The sequence below is a fragment of the Labrus mixtus genome, chromosome 8 (genome assembly GCF_963584025.1).
Source record: "Labrus mixtus chromosome 8, fLabMix1.1, whole genome shotgun sequence".
In the NCBI taxonomy this organism is placed as follows: domain Eukaryota; kingdom Metazoa; phylum Chordata; class Actinopteri; order Labriformes; family Labridae; genus Labrus; species Labrus mixtus.
Window position 1 is genome coordinate 12,055,533 of NC_083619.1, and position 18,223 is coordinate 12,073,755.

Consider the following 18,223-nt stretch of genomic DNA (forward strand, 5'->3'; position numbering starts at 1 on the left):
AATTTATCACGATAAAGTCAGGCTTCTGCGATGTGTTTATTGTGAATGCGCAAATCGCGATAACAATTAAATTACAATTAAATGTGCATATGTGTGCTACTGGGTATGTGTGACTAAATGAGCCTCATTTCTTTATTTTTGCACTGTTTAAGACAAATAGAGTGGCATGGAGTCTGAAACTATCATCACACATCTATTATCAACTTCCACTGCTGCATGTCTTTGGGGTTGTATAGCAACAACTACAGGGTGACTGACTCTGCCACTCTTGCAGGATATGGGTCTGCTGCCAAGTCCCTTCTGATTTGGCTGTAATTAACCAGGCTGAGCCTTGTTTGTGCATGTGGACATGAATAGTAGCTTGTTATTTCAGCATTAATGGCTGTGTGTTTATGTGTGTGTGTGTGTGTGTGTGTGTGTGTGTGTGTGTGTGTGTGTGTGTTCGTGTATAAATGTGTGTGTGGGTTTGTATATGTGTGTGCTGCCCATAGTTCACCTTGGAACAGTGCCTCAGCAGCTGTGTGTCCTCTGGAGCAGTGTTTATGTTTATGTCAATACATCCTCCTGTAATCATGTTTTAGTATGTCCCTGCCTCACAATTTTACAGGAAGAGACGTGTGATGTCTGTATCCATCAACACGTGTGCCAACCAACCTCTCAGTGTCACTATTGGCTCAAGGCAGCTGCCATTTCCCTCGTCCTTCGGGTGGACCTTGTGTGGAAAAGTTTCAGACTGGAGGACAGGCTTTGGCAGGGATTTGGACCGTTGTATTGTTGATTTAATGAGAAAAAGGCACAGGGCATTTAGTCTGCAGGGGCCAAATGAAAAAGAAGAAGAGAGTTGGGGTTATAGCTGAAGATAGTCTTTAATGATTTGACCTTGGTGTCTCTCCTTGCTAGGACAAAAAGTTCACCTGCAAAATGAAGGAACAGCAAACAGCATACAGAGAACATGTTGAACCCATTTGCCATCCATTAAAAGTCAATTTATTCCAGTGCTACTACGTACATTATGCATCATGTGGCAGTGTACACAGAACAATGATTGGGTTACATTTTTTGAAGGGGGGGGGGGTTTCACTTTGTTATTGTTCAGTGGAAATGTGGTCTGATTCCTGCACTATGAGGAAAGCCTACTTTTCAGGATAATGAAAACTCTTGGATGCTTTTTTTCACTTTGACTCATCTACCATCATTGTTATAACATCATGAATTCCCTCGCTAAACTACAAAATAGTTGTCTTTTTTGAATTTCATGGTGGAGAAAATCAGGTCACCATCAAATATTGGAATGGTGTTTTGGCAGGACTTTGTTGGCGAGAGGAAAGGGAGAAAACAAACCTTTGTATCAGTGTAAAAAATATAGCAGAACCTGATCATAGCAGTTATAAAAAAGAAATTAAAGGCTTTGATTCATTTGCCAGTAAGTCAAACATTTCCTATCATCTCTATTTAATGTGGTACTACTGTAAACTTGCAACATGCTGTTCTTTGAACCCAGCCACCCTTACCCCCTGCGGTTCACCATTTGTCCCGTTTACTTGGCGACATCTACAATGAGGTCATATTTACAGGACACCCTCTCTTGCTGTTAACTACCCCCCTGGGCAAAAACGACATCTGTCAGTAAATGAGCTTTTGCTCATTTTACTCTTTTTTTCAAACTACTCTTTCCGGCTGCCAGGTAAAGGATGGAGTCCTTAACACCATCTCTCTGGGGAGGACACTCCAGCATCTGTGATCCTTCCTGTTGTAACTGAATATTACACACTGAGTGCAACATGGAACATGACCTGGGGGTTCCCCTGCTTCTCTCTCTTTTTTTCCATTTGAACCACTCTAAGGTCGTAGCTGTCGGCTATTTAGGAAGCCTCTTAGTAGGGGACTGATGCCCTTAATGATGACAGATGACAAGCGGGCGTCTAAAAACCTTCGATGTAATGAAGAGGTGGAAACCTTAGATCTGAAAAAGCAGGTGAGGTCGTATTCAAGCAGATAATCTTCCATTAGCCTTCCTGACTTGTTGGATGATACTGATTGAAACAGGGACTGTAATGGCATGATGGATTCCTTCATACTTGAAGGGGAGGAGGGGGGGAGTGTAGCAATGCACGTGAAGTGGCTGGAGGTGGGGGCAGTAAAGAGTCATGCTTCATCAACTCAAGATGAAAGGGAAAAAAGCTAATACTCATGCTTAAGTTCCAGTTGTTGAAATCTGAATATGTTCTTAGATGAAGTGCTCTCTTGTCATTGCAGAGCATGTTGGAGAGTGAACTTTGTCCCTGTCTCATACAGATACAATTAAGATCAAGGAATTCATATTGACTGTATTCACTTAGCTGAAGGGGCAAAACATTGTTTTGTTCTTCAGTATGAATCTTTGATTATTTACTATTAAACTATTAGCATGTAGCTGGCTAACTATGGAAGTAATCTATAAAGACCTGAACAAAGAACCCAAGAATTAGTCTGATTCAGTCATATTAGAATTGCTTGACTGTCACATTCACCTGGACAGTGTCTATCCTCTGTATTTACATTACTTTTGAGGAATTTGAGTATTGGGTTTCTTCTACTGGCCTAGACCATCATTTCCATTTAAAATACTTTTATCAAGTATAAAAGCCTTATAAATTAAGTAGTAAAACAAGCAAGACAATTGGAATTGTTTGCAGTTGGAGGTGTTGAGTAATTTGCTGCAATACCCAAAGTGACCTCTGGGTCATTTGTAGAAGGCTATCCAGCTGTGCTGTGTCCCGGTTTTTATGCTACAGGGATGTTGAATCTCATTGAATCTCTGAATTTTGTTTTGTCTTCTGTAGATAACTTTGAAGATTTTTCATATTTTCCCTCAAATCTAAAAGTAAAGTCATCACAACTCGAACTCTCTATGCATCAAACACCATGCCTTTGATATTTGGATTTAAAAATGACTCCTTCGTGAAAGTGGATTAATATGAATGTCCTAATAAAAGAACAAAACAGAGGCTAGATACTGTAAAGTTCATGTAATAGTTGAAATATTAAATATTAAATATATCACTTCCTTGCCGAGAGAAACATGAAAACATTGATCTCAGAAAAAGAAAATCAGAAGCTACCGCTAACAGCTGATTAGCTTAGCTTAGAATGGAGACTAAAAACAGAACAAGGCTGGGCAGTATCTGAAACAAATTGCTTGAACCAGAACATTAAATGCTCAGTAATCAACATGCAGTTTCAAAGTTGTTTTATATCTCCAAAAATTGTACCTGAAAAGTGTAGGCCTATTAATTGGGATTTTTTTTCTGGTCGTTTTGTTACCGTGAGATACTTTCCTGGGTGAAACTCCAGGCCACTTCTATCAACAGCAATATTTAAATATAAGTCTTTGTACAAAAAATAGACAAAAAATATTGTATGGATATATTACTGGACATGACTAGTTGTTCCTCATGTTTCCAGTCAATATGCTGAGCCAAGCAAAACAGCTGCTAGCTGAATCTTTATTTTTTCGTTAAAGGAATGAGGGTGTTCTCACTTTTCTTCATCTAGCTCTTGGTTAGAAGGTGTAGAAGTGCATTTCCAGAAATAAATTCTGGAAATTTAATTTATCCAAGTTTCATCAGCACTTTTTTATTGTAGCAACTTTTCTTTGCCTCATATTTTAAACAGGGAATGCATTACAGAATGACATTACTGCACCTCTCTAGGTACTGCAACTTTAAAAAACCCTAAGTATCCTAGTAAAAATGAGATTTTAATAAAAAAAAGAATTAGCAAAAGAAAGGCAACAAACAAACAAAAGTTAACATTATAGAATCAAAATCAAGTAAAATCATCAAGCCATTCGAGGAAGATTTTTCCTGCAAACAACCATGCAAAGGGGCGGAGCTAGTTTCTCAGTCAGACCATGATGGGATGTGTTCCTACGTGGCTGATAAACCAGCTGACTTCGAGCCATGCCATTATCTGAAGGAAGCTTGAATTAGTGGGGGTGAGAAGAAGGATAGAGTACTACATATTTCATTGTTTTGTGTATAAGCTAAAAGTGAACTCACTGATTCTTCAACAAACACACTCACAAATATTCGTCTATGCTCTTTCTCGCTCAACTTTTTCATTTCTTAAAGTGTTAGTAGAAAAAGAAAAAAGGGTTTCAAAAAACGAGTTGCTGTGCAATGGAGGCAATGTAATGCATTACATTAAGACATTTTCTTTAAATTTTTGGAGAGGAATGTATCTGAAAAAGGAATGCAATGCTGTATTCAGACTGTTAACATCGTAAAAAAGCTCTGAAATTAGTAATTAAATAACCCTCTACTATTTATACATTCAGGCACTGAAAAATCACATGTCAATATGTAACTAAAAAAGATAGTCGCTCTCATTTTCCCTTGGTAAGCTCAGGGAAGCTGAAACCTTGAAGTTGGCAACTGTGTAATTTTTTCCTACCCAGTAGTTATGCCATATGCATTCCCTTGTCTCTCTTGTGACAGTTTCCCCTCCACATTGAGCTCATTTTCATTTACTGACCTCAAGACAGAGCTTTCGGAGCTTTTTCTAAAGCTTTCACCCAAACCTATGGGAAAGAATCCATGACACTAGTCTTTTGAAGGGAAATCCAAAAGGACGTCTCTGTCTCCATCCTGTATAAACAGCTAGCCGAGTCCCTCAGCTCCACAGACCAACTTCCTCCCTCGTGTTTAAGGACTTTCCGGTGTGACAGCCAGCTCTCACCCCAGTGACCCTGAACTCAGTTGTTTTTTAACTATACAAGGGCTTTTACAAAAAAGCTAACTTGAACAGCCATACAATGGCTAAAACATAAACCATATCTCTACTTTATCTCGGTTTTTCAGTCATTTAAACTTTTTTTCTATTTTTCTTTTTTTAAGATGCATTTGTGTTTTTTCTTGTCGCAAGTCTGTTTGCTTTTCTTTGTTCTTTTGGAGTAGCTCTGAACCAGTCCTGTGCTGAACCACTCAGTCACAGAGGAATTGGTTTTTGGATTTGATGTTGGGTGGGGACTGGGGAAGGGGTGGGTGATAGGGAGAGATAAGGTCATAGATCAGGTCAGAGGTCAAGATATGGGTTCATTATAAGTCCAGACATGGACTCGGCCAGCAGTTACAGGGACAGCTTTGGATGAGGTGATGCGTTGGTTTAGGAGTTGGGGGTCAAGGGTGATTGCAATGCTTTGTCAAGGTTATCCACTATCAGAGGAGGTGTGTGGTGCTGTGGAGGGAGAACGCCTTCTACGGGCGGTGGAAGTCCAGGATCGCTCAGAGCGTTCAGAGCGCTCTGAGGCTAGCGAAGCGGGACGAAAGCGGTGAACAAAGCCGTCCAGGAAGTCCTGCTGCTGCTGGGTTATGGCTTGGGAGATGAGGCAGGGCAGCGCCTGCAGGCTGCCAGTCACAGAGTCCAGCTTGTCCTCCAATGTGCCGATGCGCTTGTCCAGCTCCTCACTGCGCTCCTGCAGCTCTGACACCAGGTCATACATCACATTCTGGGTCTAATGAAGAGGAGAAGGTAAATGTGTTTGGGGAGGAGAGAGGAACAGGAGGACAGAGAAGGAAAAGAAGAATGGAGCAACAGAGCAGGAGAAAAGATAAATAACCAGAAATATTTTGTTTAAACTGGATATCCACAATAAGACTAGCAGCTTAAGATAAAGTGCTGTATGTACATATTACCATGTATACATGTGCTCATAAATAACACAAGTAAATAGTCTTAATCTGACCCTCTAAATCTAAGGAGGAGAAAACAATGACAGGACACATTGTGAAGGGGAGCTGTATAGTTTCAGCGATTCAGCACAGATTTTATCTTTCCACTGTTTCGGCTCCTCCAATCCATTTATAGCCAGAGATGCTCTTTAATGCTTTATGTATAAGCCTGACACAACTCATTCATTTAATGAAAAGCGTCTCCATTATTTAGCCACTATTTGTTCCGCAGTGGGTGCAGCGAGGCCAGTGATAATGTACGTTTGTATCCTGCGATTTTCTCATCAGACTGTAAGAGCTTAGTTATATATAAATATACTGTATGTGTCATTTTATGACTTTATATGTTCTACTCTGTGACTTTTTTGTCAAAGTATTTGACACACATTTGAATGGTCCGTAGAAGAGTTAAAAAAAAAGAGACATTAAGCTGCTGTACACAGATGCACCTGAAAATGCCATCCACATCAAATGAGGCCGCTGTCATGTACCTCTCTTTGAACCCCCTCTCTGCTGTGCTTTGGTGGTTCGGACAGCAGCTATCGAGGCATGACTGCATTCCCTCTCTTACAGCCGGATACTGTCTTTTTAGACTTTTTCAAGACTGTGTGGGCATGGGGGCTTGTGCCTGTCCTCCTCCACAAGAATAGTCAAATCTGTCATCGGTTTAATGCACCACTTAACAGTATGTTTTAGTCGTCTTAAACCGAATCAATGAAGCAGGCATTAGGACTTACATTTCCAAAATTATTCTTTCAAGCTGGTCACTGAATAGTGTGTTATAAAATGCTTTGGACTAAAATCTGTTTCTGATACAACTCATTAAAGTATATATTAATAAGTAGATTGGTTGACCAATTATCCAATCAAATCGATGGAAAGTCAAATATCCATCTACATGGACATTTTAATGATACTCCTTTATTTTGAAACACAGATTTAATCTCATTCTAATCCCATAATGACAAGATATGAACTGTACCTATGCTACTTTGAGACACCTGGAGAAAGAGTAGAGGGCTAAGAGAAAGAAGAATATGACTGTCAGAAAGCGGTTGCCATTATGGACAGTGATCAGACAGCTCGACAACTAATTTGTTACACCCCTGCAAATTAACCACTGCACAGAATATGAAGAACATGAAAAGCTTCGGGAGTCAGCGGTCGACCTCGATCAATCAGCTCAGGTACCTGTAAAACAGCAACACTCTCAGCAAACTTTGGCAGAGTCATTCAGCAGAAGATTGCCTTATGATAAGAAGGGCAACATATGGCAAGAAATAAGGAACACTGTCACCAATTATGTTGCAAAGCATATGTTTCCAATTCAAGTGGTTCAAGAGAGATGGATAAAAACAGCTTTGGACTACTTTGGACCAAAGATACACTGTGCGAAGTTTCAAATGCTCCCGTAATACACTTAGTTGAAATATTCAAAAAGTAAATCCTGTTGGCCACTTTGACATGGACATGGATCATTCTTGTACTGTTTGATCACCATACCTGCTCTGGCGATTTCAGTGGGGTTTTTTTTGTATTTACTTGAATGACTCAGTTTTACAATTAACCTGTTACTCTTGAACAAGGTGTTTTTTATTTATATCCTTAACAACATCTAATAAACTTTTAAAAAGAGCGAGATAGTTTTGAGTTTTTTTTTAAGGATGCAAAATATGTTCAATTATTGTTATCTCGATATTTGATGGGATTTTTCTGAATTTTTTTCTGTCAATATCGCAAACCCCTCGGTGAAACACAAGTCTTTGTTAGGGTTGACATTCTTCATTCAAATGTCAGAAACATTAAAGCAATAACATTGTTTAAACATTTGAAAAAAAAATTATCTTTATGTGAAATGTAACATAATGTTGTCCGAAATCGGTTGCAGGCCCCTGAATTGAATCTAAATCATTTCATGGCAGACGTTGGGATACGGGTAAATATCAAGTTGTTGTCCAGAGAATGGATATCGTATCATGATGAAACTAGTGACTAACACTCCTGGTAAGAAGGTTATTTTTGATTTGGGTTTCCAGTGCATTTCCCACCCAGGGACTATACCAGGAATCTATTTGTTTCATAGATATTTTTTCCATTTATTGTTGGTTTTAGTAAGTATACGTTTGACTAACCTTCGCCAGGTCCACCAAGGTGTTGGCCTGATCGTTGAGTTTCCTCTGCTCCATCTTCACACTGCGCAGTCTGGTGGAGGCACAGGGAGGTGGGGACAGGAGGAGGGAGGGAACAGGCGGACAAAGAAGAAAGAGGGGGAGGTGAAGAAGAGTGGCAGAGGGAATAGGGGAATAGAGAGGAGGAAGAGGAGGAAGGCGGTTCGCAGGTGTGGAGCATAGAGTGAGAGACAGGTAGAGGGGCAGAGAGGGCCAAAGAAAAGAAGGATGGAGGAGGAGGAGGAACAAAACATTTTTTTTATCAGGCGTGCTCTCTCACTGATGACATGGACAAGAGAGAGGACAGCCTGCATGCATCATAAATATACTTTACACATCTATACGTATACATGTGTAAAGAAATATATATATGTATGAATATAAACAAGCATTCCTTGTCTTGGTCAATGCAATACCAACCAAAACATGCAAAAATGTGGAAGCATACTACGCTCATTTAAAAGAAAGACCTGTGTTTATCACATTTGACTGAAATCTATCTTTTACTGTCACATTGTTTTAATTATAATTAGGAAGTGGTTAAAGTAAAAAAAAATGCTGTAGTACTCTGACTGCAATCGACATCTTAATACTTAGAGATGATCTCGTTTCAACCAGTGAAACATAATCCAATATAGTGCCAAACAACAAACTTTTACTGTGATAAAACGTAAACATTTTTCCTGTAAAATTGCAATATGCTTCCAGAGAAGAAAACCCCCAGATTCATGTCTGAAATCAAAACATTCCCATTTTTCACCCACCGTAAAGTGCGATGTTGAAAAAGTAAAAAGATGACATGCCCTGTGTCAGTGGTAGGATTCATAGAAACACACTGGTCATTCAGTAAGCGTGCAGTGACTGTGAGTGATTTGGTGCACAATGATCTGGTGGGTCTGGATTTTGTACGTGTTTGTGTGTATGCTCATGAAATTAGAGATGCACCGATTGCGAAAATCAGGACCGATACCGAGTTTTAAAATAACATTTTAGCCGATTGCTGAATCTTCTTTTGGTTTAAGGCAATGGCAGCATTCCTCATGCCTGTAAATGAATACAGATCAGAGTTTGTTCCCAGGTTACTTCTTCTGCCCAATAAAAACCTCTTCACTGAATCAGTAGTAAGGTGTACTAGGTGCCAGCATAAAACTGATTCGTCTTAACAGATTTAAACATCTGCTACTGACATTGGTTCATGCCACATTATTTGCAGATGTGCCAGTGTCTGTAAAAAGGTCTGTTATCGCCTGATACCGATGTTAAACATAGGTGCATCCCTAGTTGAAATGTGTGTGAGTGGATGCCACAGATAAAAGATGCCAGAAATAAACCGTCTAATGACACTGCAGAACATACAACAACATAGACATTTGAAATAACTTGCATAGTGATATATGGGACATGTTTTGTGATGCCTTTGTGCCTCTTTATCTCTAATCAAATACATTATAGCAGTGCCAGAGCTGCTAGCGCTAATGCGAACAATGTGTCATTGTTAGCGGTGGCATCACACAGCCATCAACTGGATGTACGAGAGGAAGTTCCCTGTTCGGCAAATTATGAGACAGGATGACATTCAAGGGCATTTATTCATGTGCAAATCAGTATATCAGAGCAGAGTGAGACTGCTCGCTTTCAGCTCCATCTCTGTGGGAAGCCATTTGGGCTGGTATGTGTCTGTTTGCTCCGCTTTGTCATCCCTTATGGCTGTCGAAGAATGGGGGCCAAATGCTACAAGTGCGACTTATTAGTGTAACAAATTATGAGTGCAACTGTATTCTACAAAATGTCAACCTATTGTGATGTAATGTGTCTTTTTTTAGTCCCTCCGTGATTTTGCAGGCTTTCTTTGTGATTGTTGAGGCCCGATCTTAAAGCAGCTCTTTTTCCAAATTGCTTAGATTTTATTTTATTTTTTCTAAATGAGATTGCTTGATCATACGAGTACTGCACGTGTGGTTGCAACTGCTTGATTTGTCTTACTAACCTTACTAAAAAGACTTTAGATTACAAAGTTGCTTGTTTGATGTGTGATAATATTCAGTATTACAATAACTATGAAGTGTGATTAATAAAATGTAAATACATATTAGCTATAACTCATAGTATGTGGTTTGTTTCCCTTCTGAATCCAAATACATCCAAAAAGCTTCTTTTTTTTTTTTTTTAAATGACTTAATTGACACCATGCCTCTGAGGCTAGCTGATAGCTAGCTGGAGCTTCACATGTGGGGAAACGTGGCCTTTATAACAAAGACTATATCCAGGAGGTAAAAGATGCATACTGAGAAATAAAGCATTGTTTCTTTACACAAAATGTTTTTTATTCATTACCACAAAACCTTTCAAAATGTTTATTGCTCATATTGTGATAGCATGAAAGTGGAATTAATTGTGCATCCCTAGTGAACATAACAGAGCTTCTTTTATCAAAGCAAGGGGGAACTAGGGTTTTTGGTCAAAGCTGTGGTGATTGGATGTAATAACAAGGTCACACAAATTCTGAGGGAATGGTGTTCATTGCAGCCGTCGCAGCTTCCTGGAGGAACTGATTTCAGTGTGAGCTCATGCACAAGCCTTGATGTTTGATCCCGTTTAAGAAAGACAAGCTCAAAATAAATATTAAGAAACATTTGAACTCTAGTATAACTATAAAAAAGTGTTTGTGTTTTCATGTCATCACAAAAGCAACAGGAGTGTAGGATGAGGTTAATATAGCCTCCAGAGCAGCTATATTAATCATGGGCAACACTGTAGATGATAATGAACCGCTGGCAAGGCCAACCAAGTTCCAAGCTCATTCTGTACAAGATGTTTTTTCTTTCACACGTTCTCTCCAAACAACCTCCACTAGTGACACCGGTGGCAAAATGTTGATGCTTATTTTTAGTTTCATTCCATTCAAAGGGGGGATGGGAGGGAGGGGGAAGTAAATGGAAACACTGAAGTAAAAGGATAAAAAAAAAAAAAAAAAAAAATGCATCCAAAAAATCTTCCTTTTTTTTAATTTTTTTGTCATGCATGTCAATCGCGACATGGAGAGGAGGTGGAGGAGGATTATGTTGAGGAAACAATAGGAGAAGGATACATAGAAGACTCAACTTACTTCTGAGCTCTGCGGTGATAGAGCAAAACAAAGACAAAACACAGTACAGAGTTTTAACCCCACAACATTCACGAAACGAGTGAAACCATTACACTTGTCACTGTAAGCACGGGGTCAAAAAGGGGGTCGGAGGGAGAGGGGTGGGGGAGGGGAAGAGGAAGGAACATTACACTAAATTGTAAATGTGTGCGTTTGTGTGTAAAGGTGTAATAGGAGTTCACATGTTGGCAGAAAAGCTGAAGGCAAATGTACTCTCGGGGAGGATATAGTAAGGAGCCTGGGTGATAGTACCAAACAGTCTCATTTTCACCACTGTATTAGCATTATTAACAACACAGTTAAAATACTCAATATGACATGGACTGACTGCCTTCTGAAAGTTGAAGATATATCATTAGTCAAGAACACCCTTATTCAAGCCACATTTTGTCAGTCGAATCCTTGATCTTCTTGACTTTTTTGTTAGCTGCATCATAGTGCATAGATTAATGTGGGAGCGACAACATGGAGGAGCGTGAATGTTACAAATCTTGTTTCAAAATGTTTTTAATGATAACCAAATTACTGACTGAGAGTCCGTCCTCTGCAAAACACACAAACCCTGTAAATAAAACGGGTACAACTCGGAATAAATCTGTTTAATGATAAAAATCTGTATTTCAACGGCAAAGTGGAGCTAACGGTGCATAAATAATAATCACATGCGTGATTGAAATGTTGAGCTTCGACTTGTGTCACCAACGCCTCACTGAAAGCCATTAATTGACGAGCCTCTGAGTGTTGTTGTATGAGTCAGCAGCTCGTCAATACAAAGCACCACACATCCGTTTGTCCACCTTCAATAAAAAACATCTTTTCCAACATCAGATGGCTAAAATCCGGTTTAGTAATTTTTTTTATAAAAGTGGTGATGTGACTAGAAAGGTATGGGCTACTGGAAGATTGATGAATGTAAGTCTTGGAGGTAACCTTAACGGGAAAACAATCTAGCCAGCTACAGGAGTTTGGTGTGTTGCTAAATAAAGGTAAGAGAGAATAGTTAAAGTTTTGCATTAAACAGCCAACTCCCATTCGACTGACAAAATTACCCTTACATTCAGAATTCTTTTTACTAACAGTCATTTTAAATGTTGTTGATTCATTGCCCACCGTGGTTGTTGGTAAAGAAATCATATTTCCGTCACAGAGCAGGACTTACTGGTGAATGGCTTGGAGAAACTTGCGCTGGTGTTTCCGCACTTTGGCATGATCTATCTTCTTGACCAACTTAGTGTGTTTGTAGATGAGCCATGTTTCCCTGAGTACATTGGCAGCTGTGTTCTTTACCTGTGAAGCAAAGGTAAAATCAAGACATCAGATGTACAGTAGCTTCTACAAAGTGTTGAGTCAGGCACCGTCATCCGTGATTAATATTGGCAATTTTGTAAACCAACCTAAGTCTATATTACATGCAATCCAGAGCAAGGAGGAACATGTATAACAAAACAATAAAATATACATTTATAGTATAGTCACACAGAAAAATAGAGCGCCACAGGAATGAGTCCTAAAACCCGGAAGTAAGTTAGCATTTGAGCGCCATGGGGTCTATCCTCTCAAACTCAATGCGGATTTTGAATGGCTTTGTGGTTAGACACCTGAAATAAGGTCTGTGGTTAACACAAGCTTAAGAGATGTTGATGTTTTGTTAGACAACATAAACTACGTTAGGTAATACCCCCACTTGTGAATTTTGAAGTTTTTACGCGTCATTAAAAAGGCGGTTGCTAACAAGTGGCTAAATGTGACTACAGTGGTTGTCGGGGACATTAAACGTCATCACGCCGGACACAGAGGCCGGGAACTCTCTCACTAGTCTGTGATGTCTCCTGTAGGTTTAATCTTTAGGTTAAGGTGAATATTATGTTAGTAAACAATTTATTTATCTACGCGGATTAGTTTATCGTAAATCGTCTGAAGCATAAAGGTAGTGACGTCACAATCATCCGACCGTGGTGTAGTTCACTTGTAGCATTACGTTAGCTTTTTACTTCTGTCGGCCGCATTAACGCTTCAAACATCATAAAAATGGTGTTGATCTGTGAAGATTATCCTGCTGAACAAAACGCCTACGCTTCAGAAACGCGGTTTGCCACAGAGCTTATTTTCTGCAATGATCCAAAATCCAATGCAAAAATCCCGTAGGCGAATTCTCGTTAAGACCTCATGGTGATGCTACTTCCAGGTTGGCCTACAAACATACGTCATATGGTTTGTTCTCTATAACTAATCAAATGACCTGACATTAAACCACAGAAGTTGTAAGTAAATCAAGTGCAGCTTGGAGAAAAAATTCTAAATGAAAAAAATACTTGCAAGAAAATCTAACAAAATGCAAAAAGGTGACAAACAAAAGAAGAGTCTGAGCTCTAAACAATGCCGCTCAGGGCCCTTGCAGCTCAGTACAGTACACTCTTTGACTAATTGTCACGACTCTCCAACACTCTGTGCCCCTCCAACCTCCAACACTCTCAAGCCTCCTCTTATATAGGAGTTGGCACCTACCAAAAGGGGTAAGATTTCAATTTAGGTGAGTATTACCTGTTCTACAAACAACACACAATATCTGCAATAAGGCCAAAAGCATATCAAAATACATTCCAGTTGAATAAATACTTAAACAGCCATTTAAATAACACATTTAATCTCAACAATCTAAACACCCCTCCACCTCGACCTAACATGGCGCCTTACACTTGGCACTTCCCAATATAAGCCCAAGGCAGACGTCAGACCTGTTTGACAGTACTGGTTGAGAAAGGAGTGCAAACAAGGCTGTGGAGCAACAGGTGACTAACAAAGATATATTTGATGTGTAACAATGAATAAAACATTTTAATGTTAACAATAGTCCATGTGTGTTTCTTTTGCTTGAAAATACCATGTTTGAAATTGTTTGCCAATGAGTTATTCTTAAGTTTTGTCAGAAGTCATTCACACCAAGTACTAGTAGCTGGTCATGCTAAGCTAACATTAACACAGGCCTCTCAGCCGGCTTCATGTTACTTCAAGAGTGTCTGTTGTAACATTAGCACATGCATGTGTGTGAATTACTTTAAAGGGCACTGGGTTGCCCCGTGACAAATACCTTTATACCTTTTAAAACTACAGTCTGATCTTTACGTTAAAAATCTTAATCATTCTATAATCAAAATTGTTACATTTCTTAATATGCAACCATTTGTCAGTGGTCACAAGCAGACTAAACTTAGTTTAAAGGGGTTACAAGTCAAATATGTATAATAATAATAATAACACTGTTCGCTCATGCTGGGACTTACTCGTTTGCAGAGTTGTGTGTCCATCATGAAGTTGTGGACGTGCTTCTCAGCCTTGGTCAGCTCCAGCTTTCTGGCTACCACTGCAACCACCAGTGCAGTGCAACCAGCTCCCTATTGCACAAAGAGGAGGTCAGGGAAACTGTTTTTAAAGTGCAATTGGTTAACCTTATTATATTAATCATCTAAATAAAACAAAGCAGGTCAAAGTCAAGAAAAGTCCGGGAAAGTTGTTATACCAAGAAAAGTAAGTTGCAATAACAGATTTGCTGAAACACAAGTTCACTTTTTCTTGACATCAACTACATCAGCAACACATTTTTTCACCAGCTGAAAGTAAAAAGTAAAGTTACCATAATCCCTGTAAGCAGGCAAACGCCCTTCCCACAGTACGTGTTGGGTACCATGTCCCCGTAGCCGATGGAGAGGAAGGTGATCGAAATGAGCCACATGGCTCCCAGGAAGTTACTGGTCACTCCCTGTTTGTCATGATACCTGAAATTATGAAGAGAAGCAGAGTGGGGGATACACAGAGTCAATAAAACAACACAGACCTTCTTGAATGTGAGCATGCTAGAAAATGAAGTGGAGAAGTGTGAACAAAGCAGGGGTGGTGGTGGGTGGAGGAGGTGGAGAAGATCGAGGAGGAAGGAAAAGTCATGATGTAAGGTTTTTTTTATACCTGTTAGGTAAAAACAGTTAAGTAATTGTCAATTCTGAACAACAAAAATAAAGGTATTTTCAATGGATTTGCAAGAGACACTGTAATTCAATTTGTGTTCTGATTGCACTGTTGTAGTTTAATGGAGGGACATGTTTAATGGGAAGGAAACTTAAACTGACATGGGGGCAGAAAAAAGCAAATAGTGTCAGGTTTTTTTTTTTAAGGAAGTTGGTGGAATGATTTCAAACTGAGAGCAAAACCACTGAGCATCATGTTCAGTGTCCTTCAGTAAACAAATGAACCCATTTGGTGAGAGGAATGGGATATGAAAAAAAATCATCTGGGGCCAAATCACTTACTCTTTCTGCACATTAGCATTGGAATGACTTATTCATACAACATGCTGCTATGACAAAGAGATGGGCCATATCACTGTTAATGACTGATACTGTATGTCAAACTTGACTTTAATATTATAACAACAATGTCAGAGCATCCAAAAAGTGCAGACACTGCTGCTTTAAATCAAACTTACAATCTGTCTATTAGTCAAAGTTTTGTTGCAAATCTTCCTCCATTGATTTTATTCTGCCTCCCAAGAAAGGTTTGGCAATGCAAGTCATTACTTCAAAGACGTTTGCTGAAAATAGCTGACAGCCATGCTTGATTTGACAGTCCAAAGCCCCACACTTCTTATGCAAAGATATTTTAAAAAATAACACACTACAAAGCTGGATTGATGATGACATTCCCATATCTTTTTTAAGCAAGACAAAAGTCCACCACAGAGGCAAATCTGCCTCAACCACCCAGTCCCTATTCAACGCACCTCATTATTCCCAATGGGCTGTCTAGGAGGAGATCAGATAAGATTTAATTTTGGAGTTAGAATCAAAGCTTCATTAAACACTTTGAGACAACATCTTGCAAGGATTCTGCGGATAAGAGTACAGAGATAGGGTCCAATTTTGGGAGCGTTTTTCTAAAGGGGGCTCTGACTAGACAAATCATTAATAACCAAGGTCTTCAGACTACCTAGTAGTGACCCAACATGTGGGCTAGATGAGGAATTTTCTTAATACTCGCTTTCCAAACAAAAAACAGATGTATATTAGTAGAAAAGCCAACTCCTCCTCCTCCTCCTCCTCTTCCTCCAAGACAGTTCATTGACAGAAATTTCATATCAACTAATCATGCCTCTGCACTTCTTAAACTCTCATTCCAAAGTTGCTATTCATGCTCAAAGTCAGTGGGAAAATAGCCATGAGCACTTCTTTTTCCTGTGACAAAAAAAAGTGTGCAATCTGTGGGATTCAAGCCCCGAAATGACATGCAGAGAGAAGCAGTCTGTACAACACCATGCAGGAGTAAAGAAGATGTCTGCATCATGCATGCTTCAAAGCCAGTATATTGAGAGCAGGGGGATGGGGAGGGGTTTTGGGGGAAACCTGGGGTCCTGTTTTAGAGATGAAAACCACCTGAGACAGATTCTGCAGCACTATCAGGTGGAGGGGGATCGTACGTCTTCTCGGACAGGCCTTCATTTGTAAACAGCAGGGCAGGATTGGATGAGTAACAAAGGAAGAAGCTCATTGAATTTGACACCCCTGTCTCTTTTACCTGCATCCCAAGCAGCTGCCCTTTGATAGCTGCCGGGGGGCTAAACTTGATCAGCTGGCTAAATATTGTAATTACAAGTGACTAGTATGTTAATTTTATTCATCTTGTCATCAAGGCGTGCAGAGAGTGAGTCATTTCTTCAAGGCAGGGTGAGAAGTGCTGCACCTTTTGGCACACCAATACAATCTATAGCATGACCCTCTCTCTTCTGTAAATATTTCCCATAAATATGCCTGACAAAAATGCCAAAGGCTTACTTTTTTAAGCGATTTAATCTTTTACAAGATGCATTATTTTTTTATGATCTGCTTTCCTAATGGTGGATGTGGCTCTATATTCTCTAGGCACACATATTTCAAGAGACAGCAATAAGGGAATAGAGACAGAGGCTGACGGGGAGCTAATCGATAGCATTTTAAGGCTCTCAATATACTGTGTCAAGTTTTGGAATAGCATGGAGAAGAGCTGGCACCACTTTCAACCTATTCCAGGACAAGAGGTATATAGTGTCCAGAGAAGACAGTTTTATCCCCCGCTGTAAAATCCTCCCTGACAGACACTCTGCAGCGAAAGCATTCTCCTGAAATCACTGACTCTATATCTCAGATTATGCCATTTAACCAGTAAAATAATACTTTAATTTACACTCAAATGACCTTTATAACTGCTTCCGTGGTGGATAAGAGGAGGGAGTACAGCGACAAACACACAATATTAAGAAGCATCTTTATGGCTCAATCTCCAGCTAAACAGCACTACAATAATCCGTTTATTAACCTTAATAAATCTGCTTCCTTGTTGTCCTTGATGTCTTTTAATAACCAGCAATGATTAAACTAATCGAAGTCAGCCCTGCCCTTTATTCAACTATAACAGCCACTCTTGTGTTTTCTCTTCATGTTAAAACATTCCCAGACATGTAATGTTTCAGCTGCAAATATGTACAGATGAGCTTATGATTCTTACAACAAGTGTTAAGTTGACAACGCAACCTCTACAGATGGATCAAATGTGAAACACACTTCCTGCTGCCAAAACACACACATGTATTCATGCAAAAAGGTAATCCTACCCTAAATCTAAATTCAATTTGTGTCACATATACAGTATATATATGTGTGTATTTTCAGCTTTCCCTCTCTCAGTTGGTCAGCGTCTAAACTAGTGCTAACAATTTCCTCCACATTCAAAAGCTACCTCTTAGCATTCTATAGATCCCCTGCATACAACAGCAGGTCTTCCTCTCATCTTTCTGATATCTGGTTTCACATCAACAAAAATAAATAATAAAACAATCAACAAGTACCACCCTTGTTGATCCAACTGAATTTGAGCACCGCCTGAGATTACTTTTGGACAAAATATGTAGTGATGCTCCTCGGGGAGAGTGCTAGTTGCAGTAAACATGAGCAGATTAAACTCAAAGTGATGATGACCTAATTAAAAAACTGCAAACGTAACAGTGTTTTTACAGCGCAGCCAATATGCAGAGCAAGCAAGAAAGCAGGCAGCAGCAGCAGCAGCAGCATCACCATCCAAGCAGGGCTGTAGCAGTTGTATGAGGTGCATTTTAAAAAGTTTCCAAGTTGTGTGAAAATATTAAAATGTAAAAAATAAAAGTTTATTCAGCTTCAACC

The 18,223-nt window shown here is 39.5% G+C and overlaps 1 protein-coding gene across 1 annotated transcript in view; it reads right to left on the reverse strand.

The window, feature by feature from the left end:
• Window positions 1-847: 847 nt before the first annotated feature.
• The window catches only part of kcnn1a (potassium intermediate/small conductance calcium-activated channel, subfamily N, member 1a), a 51,399-nt gene continuing 34,023 nt past the window's right edge, over window positions 848-18,223 (reverse strand). Inside the window, exons 5-9 of the mRNA XM_061044338.1 lie at window positions 14,656-14,797; window positions 14,306-14,416; window positions 12,184-12,311; window positions 7,844-7,913; window positions 848-5,494 (exon numbers count right to left, since the gene is read on the reverse strand). Of these exons, the coding sequence (XP_060900321.1) occupies window positions 5,189-5,494; window positions 7,844-7,913; window positions 12,184-12,311; window positions 14,306-14,416; window positions 14,656-14,797 (757 nt within the window). The 3' untranslated portion in view covers window positions 848-5,188. The remainder of the gene's footprint in view (window positions 5,495-7,843; window positions 7,914-12,183; window positions 12,312-14,305; window positions 14,417-14,655; window positions 14,798-18,223) is intronic.